The sequence below is a fragment of the Rattus rattus genome, chromosome 10 (genome assembly GCF_011064425.1).
Source record: "Rattus rattus isolate New Zealand chromosome 10, Rrattus_CSIRO_v1, whole genome shotgun sequence".
Classification (NCBI taxonomy): domain Eukaryota; kingdom Metazoa; phylum Chordata; class Mammalia; order Rodentia; family Muridae; genus Rattus; species Rattus rattus.
This window is the reverse complement of record NC_046163.1, coordinates 32,097,011-32,124,318: the sequence shown is the minus strand read 5'-3', so window position 1 is coordinate 32,124,318 and position 27,308 is coordinate 32,097,011. Positions and strand designations below refer to the sequence as shown.

General features: G+C 44.2%; 1 protein-coding gene across 3 annotated transcripts in view; it reads left to right on the top strand.

The window, feature by feature from the left end:
- Positions 1-27,308, top strand: part of Rgl1 (ral guanine nucleotide dissociation stimulator like 1) — a 249,011-nt gene that overhangs the window by 96,152 nt on the left and 125,551 nt on the right. For 2 of the 3 annotated variants that reach the window (XM_032915396.1, XM_032915392.1), the window contains exon 2: positions 1,729-1,895. In XM_032915396.1, the coding sequence (XP_032771287.1) occupies positions 1,764-1,895 (132 nt within the window). In that variant the 5' untranslated portion in view covers positions 1,729-1,763. The remainder of the gene's footprint in view (positions 1-1,728; positions 1,896-27,308) is intronic. The other variant, XM_032915394.1, reaches the window with a different exon arrangement.

Sequence of the window (27,308 nt, the reverse complement as noted above, 5' to 3'; positions counted from 1 at the left end):
GGGTGATACGGTCTATAGGTCCACCCATTTCGTACACGGAGAGGGAGGGTCCCCACTAACATCTTGGAGTGTGTGGACTGGAGGGAACAGCTCTCTGTCTCTGTCTGTCTGTCCGTCTGTCTGTCTCTCGGGGGGGGAGAGGAGAGAGAGAGAGAGAGAGAGATAGAGAGAGAGAGAGAGAGAAAGAGGATCTCTGTGTGTTTTGAATGGCTGGGATAGTGTGGCCTCGGTGGTAAGCAATGGGCAGTGACTCAGAGTTAGAAAAGGGAGGTGAAAGGAGCCAGGCACAAAGCGCCCCAGCTGTTATATGAAAGAGTTTGGATTTATTCTCCAAGAAAACTTTACGTAAGCAGAATATCATGAAAGTGTGTTTGTGGGACCTAAGGGTAAGCAAGAAGATTCCGTAGGACATTGTGGCACAGAGGCCGGTTGTAATGAGATTCTGACTAGAGCTGCCTTCTAGAATGAGGATCCACTGAAAAGCCTTGTTTGGCTCCGGCAGTAACCCAGAGCCCGGCAGCGCAGCTGATAAACCCTCCCGGGAACCCCTCTCCTCCTGCTTCCTCTGCAGCAGTCTTGTCCTCTTACTTACTGAGGTGGGCCTGCCATCAGGGCCTGCTGCACACGATGTGTGCTCAGCCACGCCCCAGCCCTCCCTCACAGTTGGGAAATGTCGTTCTGCGGCACGTCACACATTATCTTGTACTGTGCCTCGTTATTAAAGCTTACTTACAGCCTTTCGCCCTGGAGCTGTAGGCCTTGGAGACTTGAACAGAATTACTGAATTATTTGTGTTTGCTTAGCATAGAGCTCTGCATGCGCAGCTTCCCAGGGTGCATCTGAGGAGTAGAACTCGCAAAGCTTTAGCTAGTGTCTTCCAAACCATCTGTGAAGTACAGAATGTGAAAAGGCCACTAAGACTTTACTTTTTTCTGAACCCATTCCCACTTCTCCTCCCCGGGGTCCAGAGCAATAGATATAAACATGCATGCATGCATGTGTGTGTGTGTGTGCGCGTACACACACACACACACACACACACACACACACACACACACACACACACACACTTTATGACATTTGTATCACAGAAGCTTCAGAGCTGCCTCAGCTATTGAAAGCCCATAATGCTCTTGCAGAGGACCCAAGCTCATGTCTCAGTACTGACATGGAACATCTCTCTCAAAGCCACCTATAGCCCCAGCTCCAGTATGTTTGATGCCCTCTACTGGCCTCCAAGGGTACCTGCACCCATGTGCACTTACCCCTCCATGTAATTAAAAATAAAAACTATTAAAAATAGTTAAAATAGACTAAAAATAGTTTGCGTCACTGTCCATTATCAAGATATGTTCTTTTTCTTCTGGAAGCCTGCATTAAAATACCAGTCATATGGACTGGAGAGATGGCTCAGTTACTGACTCTTCCAGAGGTCCTGAGTTCAAATCCCAGCAACCACATGGTGGCTCACAACCATCTGTAATGAGATCTAATGCCCTCTTCTAGTGTGTCTGAAGACAGCTACAGTCTACTTATATATAATAAATAAATAAATCTTTAAAAATATCAATCATAAATATTTGAATATAAAAAGGGGACATAAGAGTAATGACTGTTGTAATATGGTCTTCAGTGATTCCACTGTCCAAAAATGGAGCACAGTAATTTGATTTCATATTTTTTTCAAATATTTTTTATTTTAATCTAGATTGTATTTTATTTTTTCAGCAGATTCGTAATGCCTCCTGCTTACCTCTTTCAATATGGAGGAGAAATCTGTGGGAGAACCTACTCAAGTGGTGTCTAAAGTCAAACTTTCCACAAAAGTAGAAAACCCAGGACACTGGCTGGTGGACGATCACGCTCGAATATGGGAAGTTTTAAAGACAGAGGAGGTAAGACAATGAATGCTAAAGGACAGGGCTGGAGCAATGGTGGTGTGGCTCATACCTGAGATAGAAAAACTCCTACTGGAGTGGATACCCCATGCTAGCTTGGACGTCTGTTCAGAGGCATAGGCACAGCCAGGCTAGAGAACAATAAACTGGAGATATGTCCCTCGGACATTATTGATGACACAATGACTCAGGTAAAGGAACGAACAGCATTAACCAAAGCATAGAGTAACGATGTGAGCTCAGATGCATGGAACCTGTCCTCTGGCTCGAATGACCCAGTGGTATAGATGAAGGCACTCTTCTTCCCGGCTTCTTTCCCAAGGTTGCTCTTCTGTGATTTCTCAAGCCTTTTACTGAAGTCCCAACAAATGCTAGTATTTTGTGTGTGTGTGTGTGATGTATAAGATAGGGAAGTATACATTATGGCTTTAATTTTGTTGTTTGTTTGAGATAAGCTTCTAAATAATGATGAGTCCGGAAGAAGCACATCCCTAAAGCACAGTAGAATGAGAAGCTATTACAAGAGGATTAGAGGATGGGGTTGAGAGCCCGAGCTTGGGAGAATCTCACTTCACTGACCTTGACATTTACCCAGCTTGACTTCTCTGAACTGAAATGAAGGCTGGGGTATAATGGATGGATGGAAAGAGCATCTCAGGGAGAAGGCCAAAACATACAGCTACAAAACAGCCAATGTGGTCTGGCAAGGTGACGGGGAAGACTGAACACTTGGTAACAGGTAGTGGGAAGGTGAAGAGATTCTTCAGAGGGCTCACCCGGGAGCTCTCACTGCCTGAGAGAGCTGTCCAGGGGCTGGGCCATGGCTTGAAAGCTCAGGAGTATTATTTCTCATAGACCTAACAGCCGGGTGCTCATAAGAAACTCAACGTGACAGTGCAAACAATAATGGAGGGGCATGACTTTGGAAGGCTGTGCTGAGTGAGTGTAGACATGAGAGTATGTGAGTCTTTCCACTTTAATGTCTATCAAGTGAATTCATGGGTTAATTCACAACTTGTCAATTCTTCCTCCTAAAGTAGTAATACCAATTTGTTCTCTGACCAATAGTATGCAAAAGTTTCCACTTTCCTATGTGCATGTCAACTCTTGGAGTTAATAGATTCCCTACTGTTTCTGATCTTGCTGGTACACGTTCTTCATTGCTCATTGATTCTCTTTTGCATCTCAGCCTTATCTGAGATTGCTTTTAATAAAAATTTAAAACATATTTTTTACATTCTGTATGTTTATTTTGTGAATGAATGTTTCTCGACAGCTTGAGCTCGCTTTAACTTTTCCATTAGTGTTTAAGTGTTTAGGTTTCTGAGAGTTACAATGTAATGAGTCTCTCTCTCTCTCTCTCTCTCTCTCTCTCTCTCTCTCTCTCACACACACACACACACACACACACACACACACTCTACATGAATTTATATCTTTCTTTAGTCTGGAAGTCTCTCCAGAATTTTTAATTCTGAATTTCCCACGTTCTCCTTTTGTGCATCCTACCCAATCTATACCTTCTCATTCTTTGTTCCTGCTCTGCAACGTCTTTCAGAATTACTGTGTTTATTCCTCTTTGTGCTGCATTCCCACTAATTTCATGACTATATTCCAACCACTAAATGATCTTTTTACCTCTGGAATGTTTTTGGTTATTGTTTTTTTTCTTTTTTTATTAATTATTTTATTTATTTTCGTTTCAATGTTGTCTTCCTTCCCATTCTCCCCTTCGAAAACCCCCCATCCCTTGCTCCTTCCCCTTTGCCTCTATGAGGGTACTCCTCCACCCACCCACTCCTGCCTCACCTTTCTAGATACCCTTTCTCTGGTCATTGAGCTCCACAGGACCAAGTACCTCCCCTCCCACTGATGCCAGATAAGGCCATCCTCTGCTACATATGCAGCTGGAGCCCTAGGTCCCTCCAATGTGTACTCTTTGGTTGGTGGTTTAGTCCTTGGGAACTCTGAGTGGTCTGGTTAATTTATACTGTTGTTCTTCCTATGGGGTTGCAATCCCCATTAGCTCCTTCAGTCTTTCCTCACCTCTTCCACTGAAGTCCTAGGACTCAGTCCAGTGGTTGGCTGTGAGTATCAGAGTCTGTCTTAGTCAGGTGCTGGCAGAGCCTCTCAGGAGACAGCTATACCAGGTCCTGTCAGCATGCACATCTTGGTATCAGCGTAGTGTCTTGGTTTGGTGTCTGCAGATGGGGGTAGATTGCAAAGTGGGTCAGTCTCTAGATGGCGTTTCCTTCAGTCTCTGCTCCATTTTTTGTCCCTGCATTTCCTTTAGACAGGAACAAATCTGGGTTAAAAAGTTTGAGATGGGTGGGTGGTCCCACCACTCAACTAGGGGCCATGTCTATCTAGTAGAGGTGGTCTCTTCAGGGTCTCTGTCCCCACCGTGGGGCATTTCAGCTAATGTCATCTCCACTGGGTCCTGGGATCCTTCTGTATCCCTGGTGTCTGGGACTTTCTAGTGGTTTCCAAAGGTCCCCACTCCCCATTGCTACATATTTCTATTCATTCTCCTGACCCTTTGAACTTCTCTCCTGTCTCCTCCCATATCTGAGCCCATACCCCCTTTTCTTCCTCCCTTTCCTCTCTCCCACCCACGTTCTTTTCTCCCTCTACCTCCTGTGATTATTTTGTTCCCTCTTCTATGATTGATTGAAGCATCCACACTTTGGCCTTCCTTCTTGTTAAGCTTCATATGGTCTATGAGTTATATCATGGGTGTTCTGAGCTTTGGGGCTAGTACCCACTTATCAGGCTCTATGGGTGTAGGAGGGGATCTGGATTGCCTGGTCTGCTCCAGGAAGAGTTGCAGACCAGAAGGAAGATGTATCTGGCAGGGCAGGTAGGTCCCTTGTCTGCTGGGCTCCGTGGATATTCCAGTTAGGCCAGGTATTGGGGTAAGGGGGTCTCCCCTTGAGCCTGGTTATAACCAACCTCCTTGGAGTCAGGCTGTCTTTGAGTGTAGGGGAGGGGCTCTTGGTCATTGTTTTTCAAAGTGTCATTATTTATTTGCCTCTTTGGGGTGGAGTGTCATATATTTGAAATTAAGTGTTTAATTTTCAGGGTAATGACTAATCATAGCTATCTCATTTAATGCTCTTAAAAATATAAATATTAGAAATATTTAATTTTAGGTTATAAGTAAAATATATGTTTGATGGAACATATTATAATCTTTATAGAAGACTTATGTATAAAAAAATTTATAATCTCTACAGCTTTTAGTTTTTCAAGTGAACCTTATTATATAAGTTATATAGTTTAAAACTCATTGAACTATATACTTTATTATTGTTATGGATTTTCTGACACAAAGTCTTGCTGTGTAATGCGGAATGATTTGGAACTTGCCATGTAGCCTCAGACTGGCCTGAAGTTCACAGTCTGCCTGCTTTAGCCTTCTGAGAGCTGGGATTACACTTGTGCAGCACTGTGCTTGCCAAACCGTACATAGTGAACAGGCTTGTTACGTCTTCATCAGATCAGTAAGGTTGACCTTGATATGGACCTGGGATGGAGGGACGGAGCTACGTCAATAAGGTGATGACTGCAGGGCAGTGGGGTGGGTGTGGTGATCAAAGCTCACAGGTGAGCTGAGAGCAGACAGTGTAGCCCCGTACTCTGGTGTGGGTGTGGGTGACAGGGAAAGCAAGCATCATAGCAAATAGTACCTGAGTTCACATTTAAGAGAGAAGTGGAAATCAGCCTAGCAAATAGAATTCTAGAGGGGAATTGGGTTGACTATCCCTAGAAGGAAATCTGTGTGTAGAATTCTATCCTAGAATTTTGAGCTCCTGTAGCAGAAGAGATGTGACAAGAGAAGATGCTGAGAGAAACTGAGTACCGAGGAGCTTCACGATGCTCACTCAGAAGCCGTGGGCCCTGGGAGTCAGTGGGGGCTCCAGGCATGCTGGCTTACTCTTCAGAAAGTCTGTTAGACTGTGTGGAATGGCCCGCAAGGCTTCCAGACTACTCTCCCTTACACTCCCCTTTCTCTTCTCCAGCCCCACGGTGCGAGCCTTGCTAAACGAGGGATTATTTGGGGATGTTCTTTTTTTGCAAGGTGGTAATTTTCTTTTCCCAACAAGACTGTCTGTCCTTGAGACCATGTTCTTCAGTTTTAATTTTACTTCATTTATAAACCTCAAAGCACTGGCACCCTACTAGACACAGATTGAAATAAATACCCGACTGACTGGTGAGTTTTTTCATGATTTAATAGTCAGATGTTGTTCTACTACTGGTAATATCCACTAAAGTGCTGTCGTCCTCTCTCTATTCCTCCCCCACCTCTCTCTCTCTCTCTCTCTCTCTCTCTGTGCATCTGTGTGTGTGTGTGTGAGAGAGAGAGAGAGAGAGACAGAGAGACAGAGAGACAGAGACAGAGAGAGACAGAGACACAGAGAGATACAGAGAGACAGAGACACACACAGAGAAACAGAGAGACAGAGACAGATAGAGACACAGAGACACAGAGAGACAGATAGAGACACAGAGACACAGAGACACAGATAGAGACACAGAGACACAGAGAGACAGATAGAACCCCCCCACACCCACCCACACACACAGAGATCAAGGCCTGCCATGTTTTGAGGTAGCTCTAAGTCATAGCAATTTAGTTTATTATTATTTTTGTGGTATTGCTGGCTGACTCTGCATTGGATTGTCACTAACTCTGGACTCAATCTGTGTTTTGGTTTTTGCATGTGTGAATACACAGTATTCTCTGGCTCTGGGGCAGAGACTTTAAAGTGAAAGACTGAGGGCCTGAATGGAAGCAGGACATGACCTTTCTTTTCTCTCTTTATCCAACTCAGGAACGCCACCCCACCCCCACCCCCACCTCGTGTTGTCACATCACGTTCTTAGGGGAGGAAATAGTAATGTGTTCATCATGCATGCTTTGGGGATTAAATCATACTCACAAGGGACATGAAGAGAGGGATCTTTTAAAAACTGGATGACAGTCTGGACAAGCAGTGGGAGTGTGTTGTGTTAAATCTGCGGATCCAGCTCTTTGGCCATCAACCGAAAGGCGGGGTTGAGGGCCGAGTTCAGACCCCTCTTTACAGTTCTTAGGAGTTTCTTTTCTTGTCTGCCAAAGCTTTCATATGAGGCAAAGAGACAAAAATTTACTAGCTAGGAAGTTATTAATGCATAAAATGCTTTGAGGCATGAGGTCTGAGATGAGTAAAGTTGACATCACCAGGAGTGAGAGAAGCGGAGCGCCGAGATTCCACTGCACTTCAGCTGCAGTCGGTAAAGGAGAGGAGGGAGAACTCACTGAGGCCCCTCCATAGTCAGAACTGTGTCTGGCAAGTCAGACTCCATGGCTTTTCTGGTGGCTTTGATTTTCTTTGTTTGCTTTGTTTTCTCTTGTTTGATAAGAGAGAGAAGGAAAGGACATGAATGAAGGTAGATGAGTAGGGAAGTGGAAAGGATCTGAAAGAAGTGTGGGGTGGGGAGGAATATCATCAAAATATATTGTATGAAACACTCCAAGAATAAATGAAAACACATAAAGAACCGTGCACAGCACATTTATATTCTATCAATATGTTCATGTGTCCTAGCCCCGGGAAAATTTCATTTTACTCATAATAATTTTGAAGATTAAATGAAGGCATACGCCCAAAGACAGGTGTGTGGCAAGTGGCAGTTAGGTTGAAAGTCAATTTGTCTGTCTCCAGTTCTGCACTTTGTTTCTTCGAGAAGCTACCCACGAGCTTCAGGATCAGACTGATTCTACGATTACTTTCTGCGTGCAGACCTCGGGCCGTGCTGACTCAGGCAGTAGGCCAGCTCCTAGTGTAGGAGCGCAGCTCTCTGAGAGCATGGCTCTGCAGTGTCCTGTAAACAGACACCCATGGACCCATCGATAGAAGCCTCCACCTTTTCTGCTCTTGACCTTGTCGGCAGTCTTTGTGGCGAAGTTTCTGTTCAGGTGCCCACTGTGTAGTATCTGCCTTGGTTTGGACAGCTATGAGGTAGCAGTGTAGACAAACAAGCTTGTAATAATAGGAAGTTATTTCTCATGATTCTGGAGGGAAGAGGTTCAAGATCACAGGGTCAACACGGTTGGATTGCAGGGAGGGTTCTCTTTTAGGTAGCAGACAACTGACATTTTGCTGCGTCCCCACGTGGCAGAAAAAGCTGGAGAACCCTCCAGGGTACAAACTTTGGGGAGCACAGTCAGTTATTATCAATATCTTGGATTTCTTTAGCACCAAACTTTGTAAATGGCATCCTGAAACACTGAGCTCTTTACAGCCTGGTCTGTGTTATTGGCATGAGCTCCATATTCCAAGCTGTTGATGTGACCAGGCTGGAGTGTGTGTGCTTCAGAGTCCCTCAGTGCCTGGTCCTTCCCTGGACGTTAGAGTCACCCAGAAGCACATCACATGTCCTTGCTTTGTGCTCTTTAGTTAGACAGTCATGTGTGGTCATAAGAGGGACATGAGAAACTTGGGGAAAACAACCTAGCTGGTCATGATCACATGAGATGCAGCATGCCACAAGGCTGCATGAGAAGAGAGTGATTCAGCCTAATAAAATAACCTGTAAGGGGGAGGGGCGGCGTTCAGGAAGCGAGTGCGGGAGGTTTAAACCGTTCCTATGTTGGAGTTAGAGCTATTATTGGCAAGGCAGGGCAGGTGCACAGCTTAGGATTGGCTGGGGCGAGGGATTTCAGTTGGCTTTGGGCTGATTCTAGCTGCCTGGCACCTAGCCCGGCATGGTTGATATAGGGGTAACATCTTATGACTGTAAGATCAGTAGTTCTGGGGTGGTTAGTTAACCTATGCAAGACTTGCTGTGGACCCATTGCCTTTAAGAATTGGTTAGCATTCCTGAGAGAGGGTAGTCTTACGGCCAGGAAGAGTTTTAAAGACACCTATTTATTGTAAAATAGAGAAATTTAAAGTATTTACAACAAAGTTCTTGAAGCACAGTTATTACTGTGGGCACATACTGTAGTCAAGAAGTTTCTCTAATATGCACGGAGACTTTTTAGTCTTCTCTATTGGTCGTTATCAGAGCCTCGAGCTTTCCACGATATGTCCCATCAGCTCCATGGTCTAAAGTAAAAGGAAACACTCAAGAAGTCAAACTTTCATCTTGATCAAATGTGCATTGGTGTTAGACTAGACAATCCTTTTTATTGACTTTTCAAGGAGGGTTTCCTTGGCATCCTCTGGTCAGGTTAGTGACACTTCTGTGTTTTCTGTCTTGTTAAGCTCATCACGTGACAGGTATGTTTGTACATTGCTGTCTTGTTAAGCTCATCACGTGACAGGTGTGTTTGTACACTGCTGTCTCTTAAGGCAGAGCCTCTGTCATGTTCATCTTATCCAGTCAAATGTCATTCAGTGTCTGGGGCAGAGTAGGCACCCAGAACTCACTGATTACAGAACATGCACGAAGGGACTAAGGGCATCATTCTGTAGCCACACAGAGTCAGCAGATTCTTCCGTCTCTGTTTTAGTCTCCTCATCTGTAAGTTGGGCATAGAGATAGGGTTCAATGAGAATTGAGTTACAGCATGGGAATTCTTGGAGCAGAACCGCATGTGTAATACATAGCAGGCAGAATACTATTGACTGGGTCTATGGGGGAAGACTACCACTGTCCTCAGTCATTTTCTGTTGCTAATATCATAGGCCATCAACTGGAAGATGATTTATTTAGCTCATGGTTCTTGTCCAGGGTTTCAGGGCTATATCTCGTTTTTGTTGTTGTTTGTTTTAATTTTTTATTGGTTCTTTGTGAATTTCACATCATGCACCACAGTCCCACTCATCTCCCTCTCCCCTTGTACCTTCCCTCTACCACCTCCCCCCAACAGAGGAAAAAAACCCTCATTGTGGAAGCTGCAGTGTGTCCCACAGTATATACTTCTGTCCACACTTCTTCGCTTACAGATGCTCATTGCCTGACGAGTCTGCTTCTGCTCTGGCTTCTGCTATCTTATCTATACGGGAACTTCACTGGGACTCCTCTCAGATACCCTGCTGTCTATCTGTGTCAACCTGTGTGACCCTGTTGTCATGGAGATCCTATAGTTCTGGATCTGTAGGATGGACCCCTTCATGCACTCCAGCCGCTCATTAATGGGGTAGATGTTGGGGTGGGTCTGAGAGGTATCTGAGCTGGTCAGCCTGACTGCTCTCCACTCTCAGGACTGGCTCACTGGCAGCCCCTCAATCAGGGCCAGCTCTACCCTGCTGCCCAGGAGAGGTACAGGCCTACTCTTCTGAGTTTTGAAGCCAGTGAGGGACATGGCCACTTTTACAACTCTCATGACCCTGGGGCCAACTCTCCTTCCTGCCATAGGTGGCAAGAGATGAGGGAAGAGGAAGGCATATCCCCTTCGTCTACACTGGCTATGGCTTTCTTGATGGTGAGTTCCAACAAAGCTCCAGTGCCCGGCAAAGGAAAAAGAGTACAAACTAGTGTGCTTTTCTTCTATGCTATATTTTAATCACTGAGCCTCTACTGTGAGGATATATCTAATTCTCATCTCTCAAAGTCTTTGCCTCTAAACACCCTGTTTAGGTTAAATTTCTGCTTCTCCTTCTTTCATGAGAGAGGTGTGGGTATGTTTGTCTGTGTGTGAGGGTATTTGCATGCAGAGATCAGAGAAAGACTTTAGGGCTGTGGTGGTTCGAATAGGAATGGCCCCTGTAGACTCTGTTTGAATGCTTGGCCCTTAGGGAGTGACATTACTAGGAGAATTAGCCTTGCTGGAGTAGGTGTGGCTAGGTCTCATATATACTCAAGTCAGGTGCAAATACAGGCTCCTTCCACTGCCTGTGGATCAAGATGGAGACTCCGAGTTCTTTCTCCAGCGTCTTGTCTGCATATTCCCATGCTTCTTGCCATGATGGACTAAAGCTTTGAAGTTGTAAACCAGTTCCAGTTAAATGCTTTTCTTTATAAGAGTTGTTGTGGTCATGATATCTCTTCACAGTAATGAAACCCCAACTAAGACAAGGGGCTTCTCTATTGTTCCCTGCCTTATTTCCCTTGAGTTGGGGTCAAACATGCAACCTGCAGTTTGCTGTTTAGTGAGGTTGGCTGGCAAGGCTGCTCTCCAGTTTTGAGCTCACAGGAATGTGCGCCAGCCTGGCTTTTAGATGGCTGCTGGAGATGGAAACTCAGGTCCTCGTGCTTGCACGGCAAACACCATTACCCACTGACCCATCTTCCCAGCCCCATCTGCCTTCTTAATAACTCACAGTGGATGGAACCCTGCCATGACTTTGAGAGGGAACAAACTGTATTTGGAACATGGACATACCACACTGGCAATCCAAGTGTATGACAGTTGCTTGAACTCAGGATGTCTGCTAGATTCTGGAAATCCTCATAGCCCCATGATCATTTCTGTTCTAAATGCCTGTTGTATTGGACCTGGCTGCACCTTTGCCGGTGTTTGGTGATAGTAGCCTGCCAAAGATTCATAAAGGGCCATCTTTCCAGAAGTACCAGTGTTGCGGTAGTTTTGAAATGCTTACCCTCTTCTCCTGGGAAGAGCTGCACTACCAATCCTTCCCAGTTCCCCTTTCTACCTGCCTTTAGCTCTGGGAGGTGACCACTCTACCAGCCCACTCTGAGACCCTTGAATCCTCGATAAAACATATGTATACACACACACACACACACACACACACACACACAGAGTTAATTCCTTATAATCTGCCCTCTTGGCACAATTGCTGGGTGCAGATGTCTCTCGCCTGGAAAAGTGTGCCCTCACCAATTTACTATCTCTGTCTGTCCACCTGCCCTAAACTTAGTAGCTATTACCCTATCCCCTACCAAATATCCTTGGCACCCACTTGTAGTGGATGGATGCCGCAGGCCCTAGCTCCCTCCTCCCCTCAGGCCTTACTTGATTGTGTGTCTTCTTCCTCCAAAGCATGGCAGAAAGCTTCTCTCCTTCTCAAATCTACCTTTCCCCCTGGGACCTGAAGGTCCTACCTGTACTTCCTGTCCAGCAGTTGGCTCCCTGCTTTCTTTACTGACAAATCAAGAACCAATTGGGGAACAGGACCTTTGCATTAGCACCTCCCCTTACACACCAGGATTCAGTTAAGTGGCACTGTTTTGAGATATACAAGTTAGCTTGGCTCTGGGGCAGACCAGCCGTGGTGTGTCAGAACCCCTGGGTCCTCTTCCACTGCAGCTTTGGCAGTGTGCTCCTCATGGCAGTGTTCTTGAGTCCAACTGCACTGGTTCTTCCTGTGGTCTATAACCTTATGTTATCCTGGCTTCTGATTTATGTTGCTCAGTGACAGGTATTTAAAGGGGAAAGGCAAACCCCTCTAGGACATAATAGGGCAGCCTTCTCATGCAGAGACTTTTTCCTATAGAACATGCTGACTTTTGTAGTCAGTTTTCCCTGCTCTGCTAGGCTCCCCTGCCTGGATTGAGTTTTACCTTTACTATACCAGGCATGGGCAGTTCTTTGGGTTTTCATGTAGAAAACAAAGGAAATACCAGTAAATGTATTTTAAATAAAAGACAAAGCATGGGGGAGGCACGATAACCAGTTTATTGAAATAATCTTGGATGCCTTCAGTCTCTAAGAAAAGTATTTTGAAACAATTCTTTCAGCACTTGTTTTTTTAATTTATTATTATTGTAGTTGTTATTTTACTTATTTACTTTATATTCCACTTGCTGCCCCCCTCCTATTACCCCTTCTTCATTCCTTCCTGCCACCCCCTCCCCTTCTCCTCTGCAGCACTGTTTTCTTAAAGTGTGCCTGCAGTAGACTTCAGGGCTCCTTGATGTGAGGACACTCTTGCTTTGAAGCCATGAAGAGGCAGGCGTGGGGTGAGGAGCTTACAGACTGACTGCTTTCCTGTGGGCATTTAGCAAGTAACCTAGCAAGCTCTGTCCTTCTGACCTGTCTTTCCTCAGAGGGGCAAATGTGAGGAAGGATGAAATTATTTAAATTTATCTCTGTCATACAAATATTGGGTCAAAAAATTGGGAAAGTTTGCACTTTCCACACCCTGGTGAGTAGCTGGTGCTGACCTATTCTTCCTCAGCTCAGGTTTGAGAGAACCTGCCTTACCTTCACTAGACTTTCTTCCTCAGAGTCTGGCAGCTACCACATTCACCTAGTCTTCTTGAGAATGTCTGGTCTAACTGTTTTAGAACCTTGTAAATGAAGAAGTCTCAGGCAAAGGTTTGGGCAATTGGGAGTAAGGAAGAACACTGGTGGGAAAGAGGTAACGTAACATTCTTCAAAACATAGCCTCTTTACAAGCAACAACCATGTCTCTCCTCACATCATGCTGCTGTGTACATCATATCTCTGCACACCATGTCTCTCTGCACACCATGTCTCTCCTCACACCATGCTGCTGTGTACATCATGTCTCTGTACACCATGCTGCTGTGCACACCATGCCTCTCTGCACACCATGCCTCTCTGCACACCATGCCTCTCTGCACACCATGCCTCTCTGCACACCATGTCTCTCTGCCTCTCTGCACACTATGTCTCTGTGCACACCATGCTTCTCTGCACACCATCTCTCTCTGCATACCATGCTGCTGTGCACACCATGCCTCTCTGCACGCCATGCTGTTCTCCATATCTGAGTGCTGGCTTGTAGGATGTCATACAGGTGAAGGCAGGTATAAGATAGAACAAGGCCTGTCATTGGAAGAGAAGGAAGGATGGGCGGGAGAAAAGTTTTAGAGGGAGAAGGAGACTGGAGCGAGGCAGAGGAAGCTGCTGGGAGAACATGGAGGCTGATGTTAAGATTCATCTCTGTACATTTACAGGTTGTTATGAATATTCTTTTTTTGTTATGAATATTCTTAAGGGATGGATGTGTATAGGGTTTTGTATGTCTAGATGAGCAAGTTATATCTTATCAATTGGATCAGAGGTTATTGTGGTGTGTGTTCTTTCATGTGGCAATGTAAGTTTAAGAGAGTTTGTGGTGGCGGAGACATTGGGCCACCACGGAATTGAGATGCATATTTCTGGCGTGGTGGCAGCCTGCCTTGGGAACTGGATGGGTAGAGAGGTTGTTGCCAGACTCAGAGAGAAGCCTTCGGCAGTGTGATGTGGGATGGAGCAGAGCAGGTGAGACACTTTGCTGACTGAGATGAAGATGTCTACCAGATATCTTGGGGCACTGCGGTGCGGGATCCAGTGTGGGATAAAAGACAGCATTTTATTTTTTATTATTTTACAGCCACACTGGCTCATCACTGAGACCCCGGGATTTCCTCCCCCAACCTCAACAGACTGCAATGCCCACTGGTCCTGATGCCTGTATCCCCAGACAGAAGACTTAGCTGTTAACCTGTCTCAACAAAGGATGCATGGCCTTTCCCTCCCTCCTCATGTTAGTTACTTAAAACACTTGGAAAGCAGCAACTTTAGGGAAGAAGGATTTTTTGAGTGGGGTGTAGTTTAGGGGACTCCACCGATCACCACAGGGAGAGAAGCATGGTGGCAGCAGGAGCAATTCTTTGGCTAATATGGCAGCTCAAGCGTGAGGCATCTGGTCATCACCGCTGCATTCAGGAAGCAGAGAGGGATGGGCAGGAAGTGGGGCTCAGCTGTAACCCTCAAGGTCCACCCTCCGGTGATGCACTTCCTCAAGTGCTCCACCTCCCAAAGGCTCTAATCTTAATCTTAAAAACAGGGCCGCAGCTGGCGAGCCTGAGCCTGTGGGGGTGGGGCAGGTCCAAACCCTTGTTTTCCTTCCCTTTTCTGTCTCCCCCTCTCTCCCCATCTCGCTCTTCCCCATCCTCCTTTCCTGTTCCCCTCTCCTGGCCTGTGTTTCCTTAAAGGACATCTATTGTATTTAATGTCCGTGTTGTTGCTCACCGGTTTGGTGCCCTTTTCTAGTAGACTGGGTTCCTACGAAGGAAGCTCTCCATGCTGTTTTGCTCACAGCTGGGTCATTAGAATATTGAGATGTTTTTGAATGAACACACAAATAGTGATCAGATCGATAACTCTCTCGGTGTGTCAAAGAGGCACTTTCCACCTCTCAGGATTGGAATTGCTTTCTCTGCGTCCTGTGAGAACAGCTCCGAGGCTCAGAACCAGAGTTCCTTTGTGGGACTCGGCAGCAGTAGGAAACATTTCTCTTGTACTGGATTTCTGAGAGGCAGCAACATATATACATAGGAGAAACAGCCACAAAGAAACAAACGGCTAATGAAAAGAGTCTTCAGTAAGCAGAGGGCTCCTCCCACTCTTGTTTATCCTTATGGGTGGCTGTGCTTACAAACTAGCTCATTGTTATCTCAAACATTCATTTTCAGTAAGATAAACGCCATGTCAGAACAAATCTGAATTGTTTCAAAATAAAAAAAAAATGTTGAACAAGGTAGTTAAAAATGGCAGACAAAGAGACTGGGACATTGTGATGAGGTAATCATGCCTTATCAAGGCGGGAGGAGACATTATTTCTAAGGAAGAACTGGGAGTGCAGATTTGAGGAGGCAGAAGAGCCAGGAATCCAAATGGGTGTCCGTAAGTGTTATAATTCACTGAGAGAAGTCCAGTACTGCGGACAGTATTGTCACAAGTGAAGGGAGTAAGTCCAAGGGCACTGAACACTAGGGCTCAGTGGAGGACCACAGGGAAGCCTTGGTACAGAGCATGCTCTCAGTGAAGGGTGGTGGCAGCCATTTTCTGCTGCAAGCAGGGGGTGCAGCAAAGAAGATACAAAGGCTTTGCTGGGCCAAACTTGAACCCCAAAGCCACAGACATGGAGGATGAGGCTGGGACGACAGAGGAGGACAGGGTCAAAGGCTCAGCCCTACATCTCACATTTTGTCTGTTTGTAAACAAAATTTATACTGTCCTTATAAAGTCTTCCCACACTACAGGCATAAACTGTAGTCCTCATGAGACCATGGACTTCGAGAAGAGTCCAGGAGCCATCTAGCCAGTGCTTTGCCACTTGTCACCTTAACCAAGGCAGTGGATCTAGCCTTTTGCTGCTGTTCCTCCTGATTCGATTTGATGAATATAGTAATGTGAATATATGTGCACATACATGTTACAGTGGAGAAACTCCATGGCCTCATAGTACTTCCTCATTTCCTAGTCTTCAGCTTAAACTGACTGGACAGAATGCTTATGCACATGTGCTCAGTGTTACCTAATTTTCTGCACATTTATGAGCCCATAGTAGGCACTTCCTTGACATGTTTGGTGAATGGACATATAACATACATAAAAGCACGTTCTCTGGCTCAGAAAGTTCATGTTCTTTGCAGACAGGGACAGAACTTGGGTGTAAGGACTGAGGGGGAGAGCACCGTGGCTTTTGCATTGAAATGCAGTTGGTTTAAATGTGGTCCTGGTGTTTCCTGACTGTGTTAACGCTGGGCACGAGTTAATCCTTCATGTCTCAGGTCTAAAAAACAACCTAGAAGATGCACACATTAATGCTTTTTTGAAGAGTTATTTATTTTATGCATACGAATACACTGTCCATCTCTTCACACACACCAGAAGAGGGCGTCAGATTCCATTACAGATGGTTGTGAGCCACCATGTAGTTGCTGGGACTTGAACTCAGGACCTCTGGAAGAGCAGTCAGTGCTCTTAACCACTGAGCCATCTCTCCAGCCCCACATTAATGCTTTGACAGGAAGACTGAATATAATCCCAGCTTTTCTCTTCTCTAGTTCACTCAGATCGATCACAAAAATCAGTAGTATTTTGATTCTTTGAAAAGTCCTTAATGATATTTCAAGACATATTTCACTTTTAATTGTGTGTGTATGTTGTATATGTGGGTATGTGGGTATGTGTGTGTATGTATGGGTATGTGTGTGTTATATGTGTTTATGTGTGTGCATGTGTATATATGTGTGCGTTTGTGTATGTGTGTTGTAAATGTGTGTATGTGTGTGTTGTATATGTATGTATGTGTATGTCTCTGTGTGTGTGTGTGTGTGTGTGTGTGTGTGTGTGTATATGTGGGTATGTGCACATGACTGCGGGTGCCCATGGAGGCCAGAAGGGGATGAGAGGGTGTTGGAGCTGGAGTGACAGGAAGCTGTGATAACCACAGAGCATCTCTCCAACTACCCAAGTTGATTTAAAAATTTTATTACTATTATTGTTGCTCTTATTAACAACAGCAGCAGCAACGTGTAGGAGCTCATGTCACAGAGTATGTATGCAGGTGAGAGGACACGTCTGTAAAGTCTGTCTTTCTGTCCTCCTGTACCCTGCCAGGCTGGGTTGTGAGTACCTTCACCCACGGAACTATCTCATTAGGTCTATGTGAGACTGTTGGCTCGCCTAGAGCTGGCATTATGACACTTGTGGGCTGCCATGTGGGCACTGGGAATTGAACTGGGACCTCTAGAAGGCAAGCTAGTGCTCTGAACTGCCGAGCCACCTCTCCAGCCCCCCCACGTCTCACTTTCTGTTTTCAGCCTGGCGGCATTTAGGCATTGAGTATCATTCAGTCTGTGTCTGGTGAAATGTTGTATTTTCTGGGGAGTCTGGGATCATCATTGCTATTGTTTTTAGCAGACAGAAATGTATGTTACATCATGTGAATAAAATCAGCATAGAAGTTCTGTCTCTGTTATCTTCAGTCAGTGAGCTGGTGGGAGTAGCTGGCCTGAGGCATAGTGCCTTGGTTCTGCATGCGATCAGTAGACTCCATAGAGGCCTGTCTGAGCCTTCTTTAGACGCAGAAGGAGGCCTGGCTTGTAAGTAGATGAGCTTTGTAATGAAAAGTTAGCTTTTTCCTGACATGGCTGATTGTCCTCTTACATCAGACAGAACATATTTGCATGCTTCCTTTTGAGTTTTTGAAAGTAATTCGTAGCTTTACAGCCTGGGAGACATTTCTTCTTAACAAAGCAGATGACATATATCCATTATAATATGGCATCGGGACATTAGAGTGTGGGGTACAGTTGCACTAGTGCAGAGACAAGGGATGATTACATTCTAATGCCAGGCATTTGGAATATCTGATCCTATTAAAATGCAGGGCCATTTACAACGGGTTTCACAATGGAAAATAAATGGGCCAGACAATTCAGTGTACAACTAGCAATCTGGTGACCTCACCTCTGACTCCTTGGGGAGGGAGTGGAGAGAAAAGCTGGTGACCTGAGCTTGTCACTTGCCCAGAGTTGCAGAATAACATCATTATACTCTAATGTCCAACAAGTGCTTCATAGACTGAGTTTTTACAATTCTATAAGATTCTCAAAGACTAAGCTTTACAAACCCTAGTGATGAGACAGAGTTGCTGGCCAGTGTCTTCTAACTCCAGAGTATACTTCTTGTTGTTATGCTAGTTTTGCTTTGTTTTGTTTGAGGCTTGCTTTTGCCCTGTGAAGAAATAACTGGAGGGAGGAAGACTTGCTTTGCTCAGTGTCCTGGGTGCAGTCCATTGTGGTGGAGGATGTCATTGAGATGGGAGGGAGGGTTGTAGTAGGCAGAGAAGCTCACCTCATGGAGGCCAGGAAGTAGGGGTCCACAGCAGAGATTCTTGTTCTTCTGTCTTATATATGCCCCGCCCGTTCCCACAGTGACACCGTCGTCAAGTCCCCCCCCCCCCCGGTCATGAGTCTTGCCTGGAATCTCCTTGTGGACCCGGGGGACAGGGGGACAGTGTGCTTCACTTTACTGTCAACCTTATATACTCTAGGATCACCCGGGAATAGTCTCAGTGAGTGACAGTCTAGGTCAGATTGACCTGTGGGCATGCATGTGTGGGAGATGATCTTGAAGATGTTGGTTGACGTGGGACTTGCAGCCTGTAATTCCCATTACATTCCCAAGGGTCAGGTCCCAGAGTGTGTGAGAGGAGACAGTGGCCAGAGCCCGAATATGCATGCATGCATTCTCTCTGCGCTTGACTGAATGTAGGCAGCTGCTTCCAGTTCCTGCCACTGCCTTCCCTTCAGTGACAGAAGGCAGCCTGGAACTGTAAGCTAAAATAGCCCTTTCTCTCCGACGGTGCCCCTTTCAGGGTAGGTAGTACTAGCAGCAGGAAAAAAACCTAACAGCATCTTCCAGTCCCATCCAAACGGTAATCAAGATTAACACTGATAATTGTTATTTGGGTTCGTTTGATGACAACCCTCCCTCTCTTCTCACTCTGACCTGCCTTTCTCCCCTGGCCCTACTGCTAACATTTCATTTGGAAATGGGATGTTTGAGGGACAGATCACCTTATATGGACTTTATATGTCCAAGAATATCTTCTTTTTAAAAAACTTTTTATTGACTCTATGTGAGTTTCACATCATGTACCCCAGTCTGCCCCTCTCCCCATTCCCTCATATCTGCCCACTGAAACCTATCCCCCAGGTATGAACACACACACACACACACACACACACACACACACACACACACACACACACACACACAAACCAAAGCATAGAAACATCTCATTGTGGAAGCTGTAGTTCCACAGTATCTCTCTCTGTCCAGACATCTTCATTTGCAGATGTTCATTCCAATGAGACAGTGGTCTGCTTCAAGATCTCTGGCTTCTGTGACACCATAAATATTGCACCCTCATCGGGTCTCCTTCAGGTTATCCTGTTGTCACCCTGTGTCATGGAGATCCTGCAGCTTTAGACCAGCAGGAATGGCCCTTTCACATATCCCAACCACTTGTATATGGGTGTCTGTGGCCTGTCTGTGCCTTGTGCCAGAGGGCAGGACTGTGGGTGGAATGGCACTCTGCAGGTCTCTGTCTGTCTTCTTCCTCTCATGCTGCAGTTCCTGATGGTAGGTGGGGCTATGTGTGTCTATGACCCGCCCGTGTCATGGGTGGAGGGTAGTTCTGTCGGCAACTTTCCCCACTCACATCGTGTGGCATGGTGGACGCATCTGTCTGTCTTCCTCCTCCTGTGCTGCGCTACCTGGATTTGATTGGATTGGATTGGATTTTTATGTGTCCTTTGTATTAAATGCTTTACCGACCCTTCCAGGCATCAAGCTAGAATGAACAAAGGACTGCTGTCTGCTCTGCCCAGGACTGCTGTCCATGCCATAACAACAATACCAACAAGGTGTCTCTTTTCCCACTGCTGGAGTGGGGGGTGGGGGGCGAGGGTATCTCTAACTCACGGGCTTGGGGAACATTCTTACCTGTTCTACCCCTCACCCGTTACATTAAACATGCTCAGTAATCCTAAACAGGATCGACTTACTTTTGGCTTCATTTCTGTCCCGTGTGGTGGCTTTAGGTGTATCTGTGAAACCTTGTTCTCAGAGGAAGATCTGAGGCTCAACTGGCATACAACAGCGTAATTCAGCCTAGAGTTATGGGCAGTGCTTATGTTGCAATTCTATATAAAAGCTGTGTTGTTGCAGGGTATTTGATCACGCTGTAAACCCCAAGGTTGTGTTATTTACTGAAAAACCCTGTTTCCAGCTGTGGTGTGGCTCAGCCCTTAGCATATACATCTTAAATCCCTCTGGCTGGGACACGGACACACCCTTAGTACAAGCCTTTAATCCCAGACAATGATGGTAAAGTTAGTTTGTAGAAGGAAGTGATGTTTAATTGGGTGGCAGACAAAATGACAAATCAGAAAAAGACTTGACAAAATAGGATATGCTCAACCCTCATGAGAAGAGAGAAGAACAGGAATCTATTTAAGAGAGCAGTGCAGAGAAGAGGAGGCAGTTTTACTGGGAGAGTTGAACAGAGACGGATTGCAGAGAGAGAACAAACTAGACACAGGTGAAGACCGAACAGGCCAGAGAACGAGGAGGAGCCAGCAGTTCAGAACAGATGGCTAGAGTTAGTGTGAGGCCAGACAGAGCAATTGAGGACATGCAGAGAGGGGGAGGAGGAGAGGGGGGGGAGAGAGAGAGAGGGAGAGACAGAGAGAGAGACAGGGAGCAGATTGAATCAACCTGGAGAGGAGTTCTGAGCCAGAGCAGCTGAGTTGAACCAGTCAGTCAGAGCTCAGAAAGAACAAGAAAGGGTGAGCTTATTCAGCCGTAGGTCTCAGAGGCTGCAAACATTCTGGCCTAGACAAGATTGTATGAAGGCCTAAGCCCAGGACTAGACCTAGGTTAGCAGACTGAGGCAATTACATCAAGGGAATAGAAGTTACTTTAACACCGTGTCCTCTCGGAGAGAGGAGGAGGAGAGGGCATTGGAGATAAACAGGAGAGGATATTAGCAAAGTTGGGCTTTCCCAGTGACCTCATAAGTAATAAGGAGGAAACTACACACGAGCTAAGGTTTTATTAAATTAATAAGATAATGTTTAGATACATTTTAATGGTGTACGAGATTTGGAAATGTTATTTTCCAAATTATGTTTCTGTTCTTTATGGTGTAAACAGAGAAAGTGTGGGTCACCTTGAGAGCCACGGGGGTTGGGGAGAATGGAGAACGCAGAGTGAAAGAGGATGTCCCCAGATTGTCTGTCCCCACCTCATGGACTGTACGTTACCCATGATCCAGTCACCATCTCCAGCGTGGTTCCAGCTATTCCTGATCAGCTTTTGGTCATTTTTTTTTTTGAAGGGGAAACAGTTTTCCAGATCATTACCAAAACAAGCTCAGTATTCAGAGAATTAACAGAATTCCCTGAGGTCTGTATTCCCGCCTCTTCTGGAGACAAATGAACAGCAATGGGGGAGCAGTTTCCTTTTCCTGCAGAATTGTGTACTTGCTACTGCTAAGTCGGAGCTTTCTGTTGACTTATTTCAGTCCTTCCAGAGGCCCTTGCCAGTGGCTGGCACAAACAGTGCGACACACCGTCTTCTACCACGTCAGGCTTCCGTCAGTCAGTGAGCAGACTCGCTCCTGTGGGGGCTACTCTTGGTTGTCAACCTGACTATATCTGAAATAAACTACAAGCCAGGGTGGAGGGGGCACAGCCGTGATCTGGATCTTGAGGTGGAAGACACATCTTCAGTCTGGGTCACATCCTCTACTGGGAGCCTGTATAAGGACAATGGAAGAGGGACCGAGCCTTGTGTGACTGAGCACCTACTGGGTTCTTGGACTTTGTGCTCAAAGCTAGGCATTGCTGCATTAGTTGGAATAACAATTTGTAGTGTTTCAAAAAGACCTTTGTTCTCCTAATATTGAAGACATGCCGTCTGAAGATACACTTAAATTTGAAGGCATTAAGACCCCAGTGTTAACGCTAGGGCATTGTATGAGGCAGCCCTCAAAGTTAACTCTGGGCTAAGGTGTGTGAGTGAGATATGCCCAAGATTAATTCTAAGATTTGATTGTTTAGACGCTGGTGCATGAGCTGTTTCATATATTTGCTACTTTGTGGATTGTGTTAGAAACTTTCAAAATGCTAGGTGGTGGCGCACACCTTTAACCCCAGCACTCAGGAGGCAGAGATAGGTAGATATTTTGAGTCCAAGGTGCACAGCGAGAGTTCCAAGACAAGCAAGATACACAGAGAAACTTTGTCTTGAAAAAAACAAAACAAAACAAAATCAAACAAACAAAAAAACTTTAAAACCAAGGAGATTGACAGAGATGAGAAAAGATAGTTTACAATTTTATAGTTCTCATGAATGATGGGAAAACATTGGCGTCACACTCTGTAACCCAACCATAAAAAGAAGCTGGCGTGTGTAGGTGAATAATCTATTTGTGAAGGGAGAATTGGGTCAGGTTGAAAAATTATCAGCTCTTAAGAGGGAAAAGTAGCTAATCTGAGAAAAGATGCTCAGGTCAAGCAGCAATTCAATGTTAACTCAGTTTACTTTTTATATCAAATCCTTGGTGCGCCGTAGCTCCTGGCAGGTGCCTGAGGCTCTGCACCCACCCAAGAGCTCTGGATTCACAAGTGAAAGATACATATGCAACATTATTTTTAATATTCCGTACCAGTGCAATGGCCGAGCCACTCCTGAACCTCCATGTGGCTAACACACTCCCCTCCAATAGTCCTGAGTTAATATTTGGTTATTCTATATTTCCTCTCTGCTACTCCAGAACCAAGCAGGGGAGTGGCCCCTGGGGCAGCTTCCCAGACTCTTATATGCTGGTGGGCTCTTAAGTCTGATCTCCCCTCTTCCCTGTCATGGCGATTCTCCCTCTACTCTCCTCTGCGCTTCTTGCCTGGGAATCCTAAAAGTTCCACCTCCTGCGCAGCCATTGACCACTGGTGCTTTATTGACCTATCAAACACCAACTGTAGATGTGGAATTCCCATGTAAGCACAAATCAATCCCCCAACATTTCACCCTTTTTGTCCAATAGAAAAAGGCTCTTTTCTCTCAGACATAAATTGAGCATAACCATAACAGTTATGTAAATTAAAAAGCATGATATACAACTAACATCCAGCCCATCATATTCGTCAATTTAGATAAATACTCTACCATCTTTCCTGACTTAAAAAGTTTACAATTCTATACTTGAATTATGTTCCGATTTTAACTTGAATTATCATATGAAGACCATCTTTTCAAATCTTTATCATTTTCTTAATGCTAAACAACTTAAGTTTGATTATGAGACTATAATTAGTCTTCAGCGCCATCAGAAATCTGAAAATGGATTAAACATTATCTGAATATATAGGAAGCACAAAACATAGTTTCCAAAACCTAAACAAATTGTAGAGACAGCTGACCGTCGGAGCATTTGTCTTCAGCCTTCTGGCCCAGACCTATCTGACAGAACTTGAATGGAGCAGGAACTATAAAGGAACAGCTTACTTTGTCTTGGCAGAGCTAAGCCGTTGACTGTTCTGCATTGTGTGACCTTTCCTGGACAATATTTTTTGTCTGTAGATGAATTAGAGCAATTTTTGTCCAGTGGCTACCTTGTCATAACTGGAGCAACTCAATATGGAGGTTTTTATGCTCAATTTCTTCTTTGAACCACGAAGGGAATACTGTCAGGAGCAGACATGTCTCTAGTCAAATGATCCTTAATTATGAATTAATATTAAATGTCAAATTCTGTGGATTTCTAATGTTTTTGAAGACTATATAAAGTAAATCTGAACTTTACTCTTAGCTATTTTTATTTGAATAGTATTAAAAACACTTTATATAATTAAATCAGAATTTATTATAACCATGAGTTTATTATCTAGCCCTTAACTTGTGTTACTTAATAATCCTAAATAGTTTATAATAAAAGCTATAGGAATGGGTCAAGGCCTTGTATTCTTAAATGAGTTGCATAGGCACAACATCTAAGAGTAACAATATTAATTTCAAATTTTGTATCAATATACAAAGATTTATACTAATGAAAAACTTAATCTGTATCAATATATGAATCCTGCACCAATGTGAGAAATTATATCTTCAATTTGCATCAATTACAGAGATTTCTACCAGTGTAATATTGTGGCTGCACAATGCTTTAAGAATAAATTTAGTAATCCATCCCATCTGTTTCCAAATATCCCTTAAAACGAAAGCCTATCTATATTTATAAAGTAACCATAACCAGACACCAAACCCAAGGGATTGGGATAATAACTCTTTACAACTTCTTCCTGCAGAATAGGGACAATGAAAATTTTTTCAAGGTGGGCAGGACTAGGAAAATTAGAAAAATTGGTTAGACTTAAGAAAACTAGTTTTAGCTCTGTTATCCAGTCTCTGTATGCTTAGCAAGCTCAGGGCTTAACTGAAGTTCTGAGTGGATCTGTCTGAAAGGCTGGATTTCCATCGGAAATCAACAGCAATTCCTGAAGCTGTTCTGGAAGCAAGTCTCTGGAGACAGCATCAGGAAGCAGTGGGCTGGAACAGCATGTCAGTTCACTGTCCCCTCAGATTAATCTTGTCAGAGCTGCAAATTCTGTAATATATGAATCTTACAACTAAAATTTTAGTGTTAAGTGTTTAGTAATTAAAATTAAGCATTAAGATATTTGTATGGATTGTGTAAGATGCATGGATCAGTTAAGGGTGAATATTTGCTCCTTCCTTGAGCAGGTGAAAGACAGCTATCCTTTTATGAATTAACTTAATCAATAACCAGTTGTAGTAAGTCTTCATTCATGTGAAGGTTGGCATGATGCATCTTAAGGACTCCATAACCAACAAAATTTATTGTCTAATTTTAACTGAATTTTTGGCTAGAGACATCTCTTATAAGGCTGTTTTTATGTTGAGGAGTCAGCAAATCAAATTACCTGTCCTGTATAATTTTTTTTGAAATTTTTTTCTATAACCAAGATCTTCATGGGGTCTTTCCTGGTCATCTCTGATCCATATCACTCTGGAAGGGTCTAAAACATTTTCTTTTTTCCTGTCAACACAGATACAGAGCCTCTCTCCCAAAATAGCATGTTCTTGGTCCAGTAACCAGAAATCATTAAGAAATAGATTGAAGATATAGATAATAAAGATATAGATAATAGCTTGGCATGTCTCTCAGAGGACTTTTAATATCATAAATACCACCAAACTTATAATCATCTTCGTTCTGATAATTAAAACAAAGCCATGAAAACAATGTAAACAAGTATTATCTGTTGAGATAGTACTCCCCCACCATCTCCTACCCTGACCTACATGAGATCAAGGCCTAAGTTATTTATTCATTTGTATACTTAAATTTGCCTTTCTATGGAGATTAAAATCTCCATGGGTAAATATGTCCCCTTTCTCTTTATATAACTTGAATCAACTAAGTCTCTATTATGTCTAAATTTTTCTACATACCTCCTACACTTAATCTACAATTTAAGATCAAAAGCCTGAAAATATTTATTCATCTATGTATTTAATGTTAATTAATTTCCCTTCTATTTACTGTATAAGCCTATTTTTAGGCTCTAAATTTGTCATAGCAGGGTAAGCAATTCAAGATATCCTCTGTAGACCATGTTCAAAGATCCCAAGAACTGCCTTGGCATAAAGTTTTAAAAAGTTTTTAAAGCATTTTTTTTATTCCTTCTATTCTCTCTATGCCTTTATTTTCCTACATTTGAGACTAAAGGCCTGGATTTCTTTATTCCATGTATACTTAAAGCCAGTTAAACAATTATCATTATACTCCCTTCTATCCTTAAAGACAATTAAATCCAATTTCATTTATCTTTATTCTTTATTTATCTGGTTGCAGGAGGCAGGGAACTTCTACCATTTGTCTCTTCCCGAGTTTTGAGCAGTCTGTCTCTTTGCACAGCAGGGGCTCCCAGGACCTCTGAGCCCAAACTTTTTGTATTCTGTTCGGACATGCAGGAAGCTCCATGTAACTCAGGCGAAATCTGTAACCTATTAAGAAGCCAAATCTCCCCAACTCCTAATCACAGCATGTGTGTATTCCATCCAAGAATCTCAAAATTATTTTTAATGGTGAGTTTTTGCCTACAACGTTGTGTGCCATCTGTAGCGGTAAATATTTAAAAGTTTCTCTATCCTCCCAGCAGGTGCCCATGGCTCTATACCTGCCCAAGAACTCTGGATTCACAAATGAAACACACACACATACAGCATTATTTTTAATATTCCTTACTAGCTCAATGAGTGGGCCACTCCTGAACCTCCACATGGCTAACACACTCCCCTCCGATATTCCTGAGTTAATATTTAGTAATTCTGTGTGATGTTTTGTATATGCTTGACCCAGGGAGTGGCGCTATTCAGTGTAGCTTTGCTGGGGTAGGTGTGCCACTGTGGGCGTGGGCTTTAATACCCTCGTGCTAGCTGCTTGGATGCCAGTATTCTGCTCACAGCCTTCAGATGAAGATGTAGAACTCCCAGTTCCTCCTGCACCATGCCTGCCTGGATGCTGCCATGCTCCTGCCTTGATGATAATGGACTGAACCTCTGAACCTGTAAGCCAGCCCCAATTAAATGTTGTCCTTTATAAGAGTTGCCTTGGTCATGGTGTCTGCTCACAGCAGTGAAACCCCAACTGAGACATTCTATATTTCATCTCTGCTACCCCAGACCCAAGCAGGGGAGTGACCCCTGGGACCACGTACCTGACTCTTACATGTTCTTACATGCTGGCGGGCTCTTAAGTCTGATCTCTCTGCTTCCTGGTCAGTCAGAAAATCAACTGTCAGCAGGGACCTACAGCAGATGTGCAAATTCCCATGTAAGCACAAATCAAACCCTCACAGTGAGAGACGATGGATGTGAAATTTGCAGAATCACGCTGAATGCCATTTCCCTGCTAGGGACCCCTGTGAGTTGGTAGAACTTTTTGTTTTGTTTTTGTTGGTTGCTTAGTTTTTTTTTTTTTTTGTTATTTGTTTTTGTTTTGTTTCGTTTTGTTTTTCCTTTTTTGAGGCAGGGTTTCTCTGTGTAGCCCTGGCTGTCCTGGAACACTGTAGAACAGACTGATCTCCAACTCACAGAGATTCTCCTGCCTCTGCCTTCCGAGTGGTGGGACTCTTACTATGATAAATCATTTTCTTCAAGGAATTATGCATTGA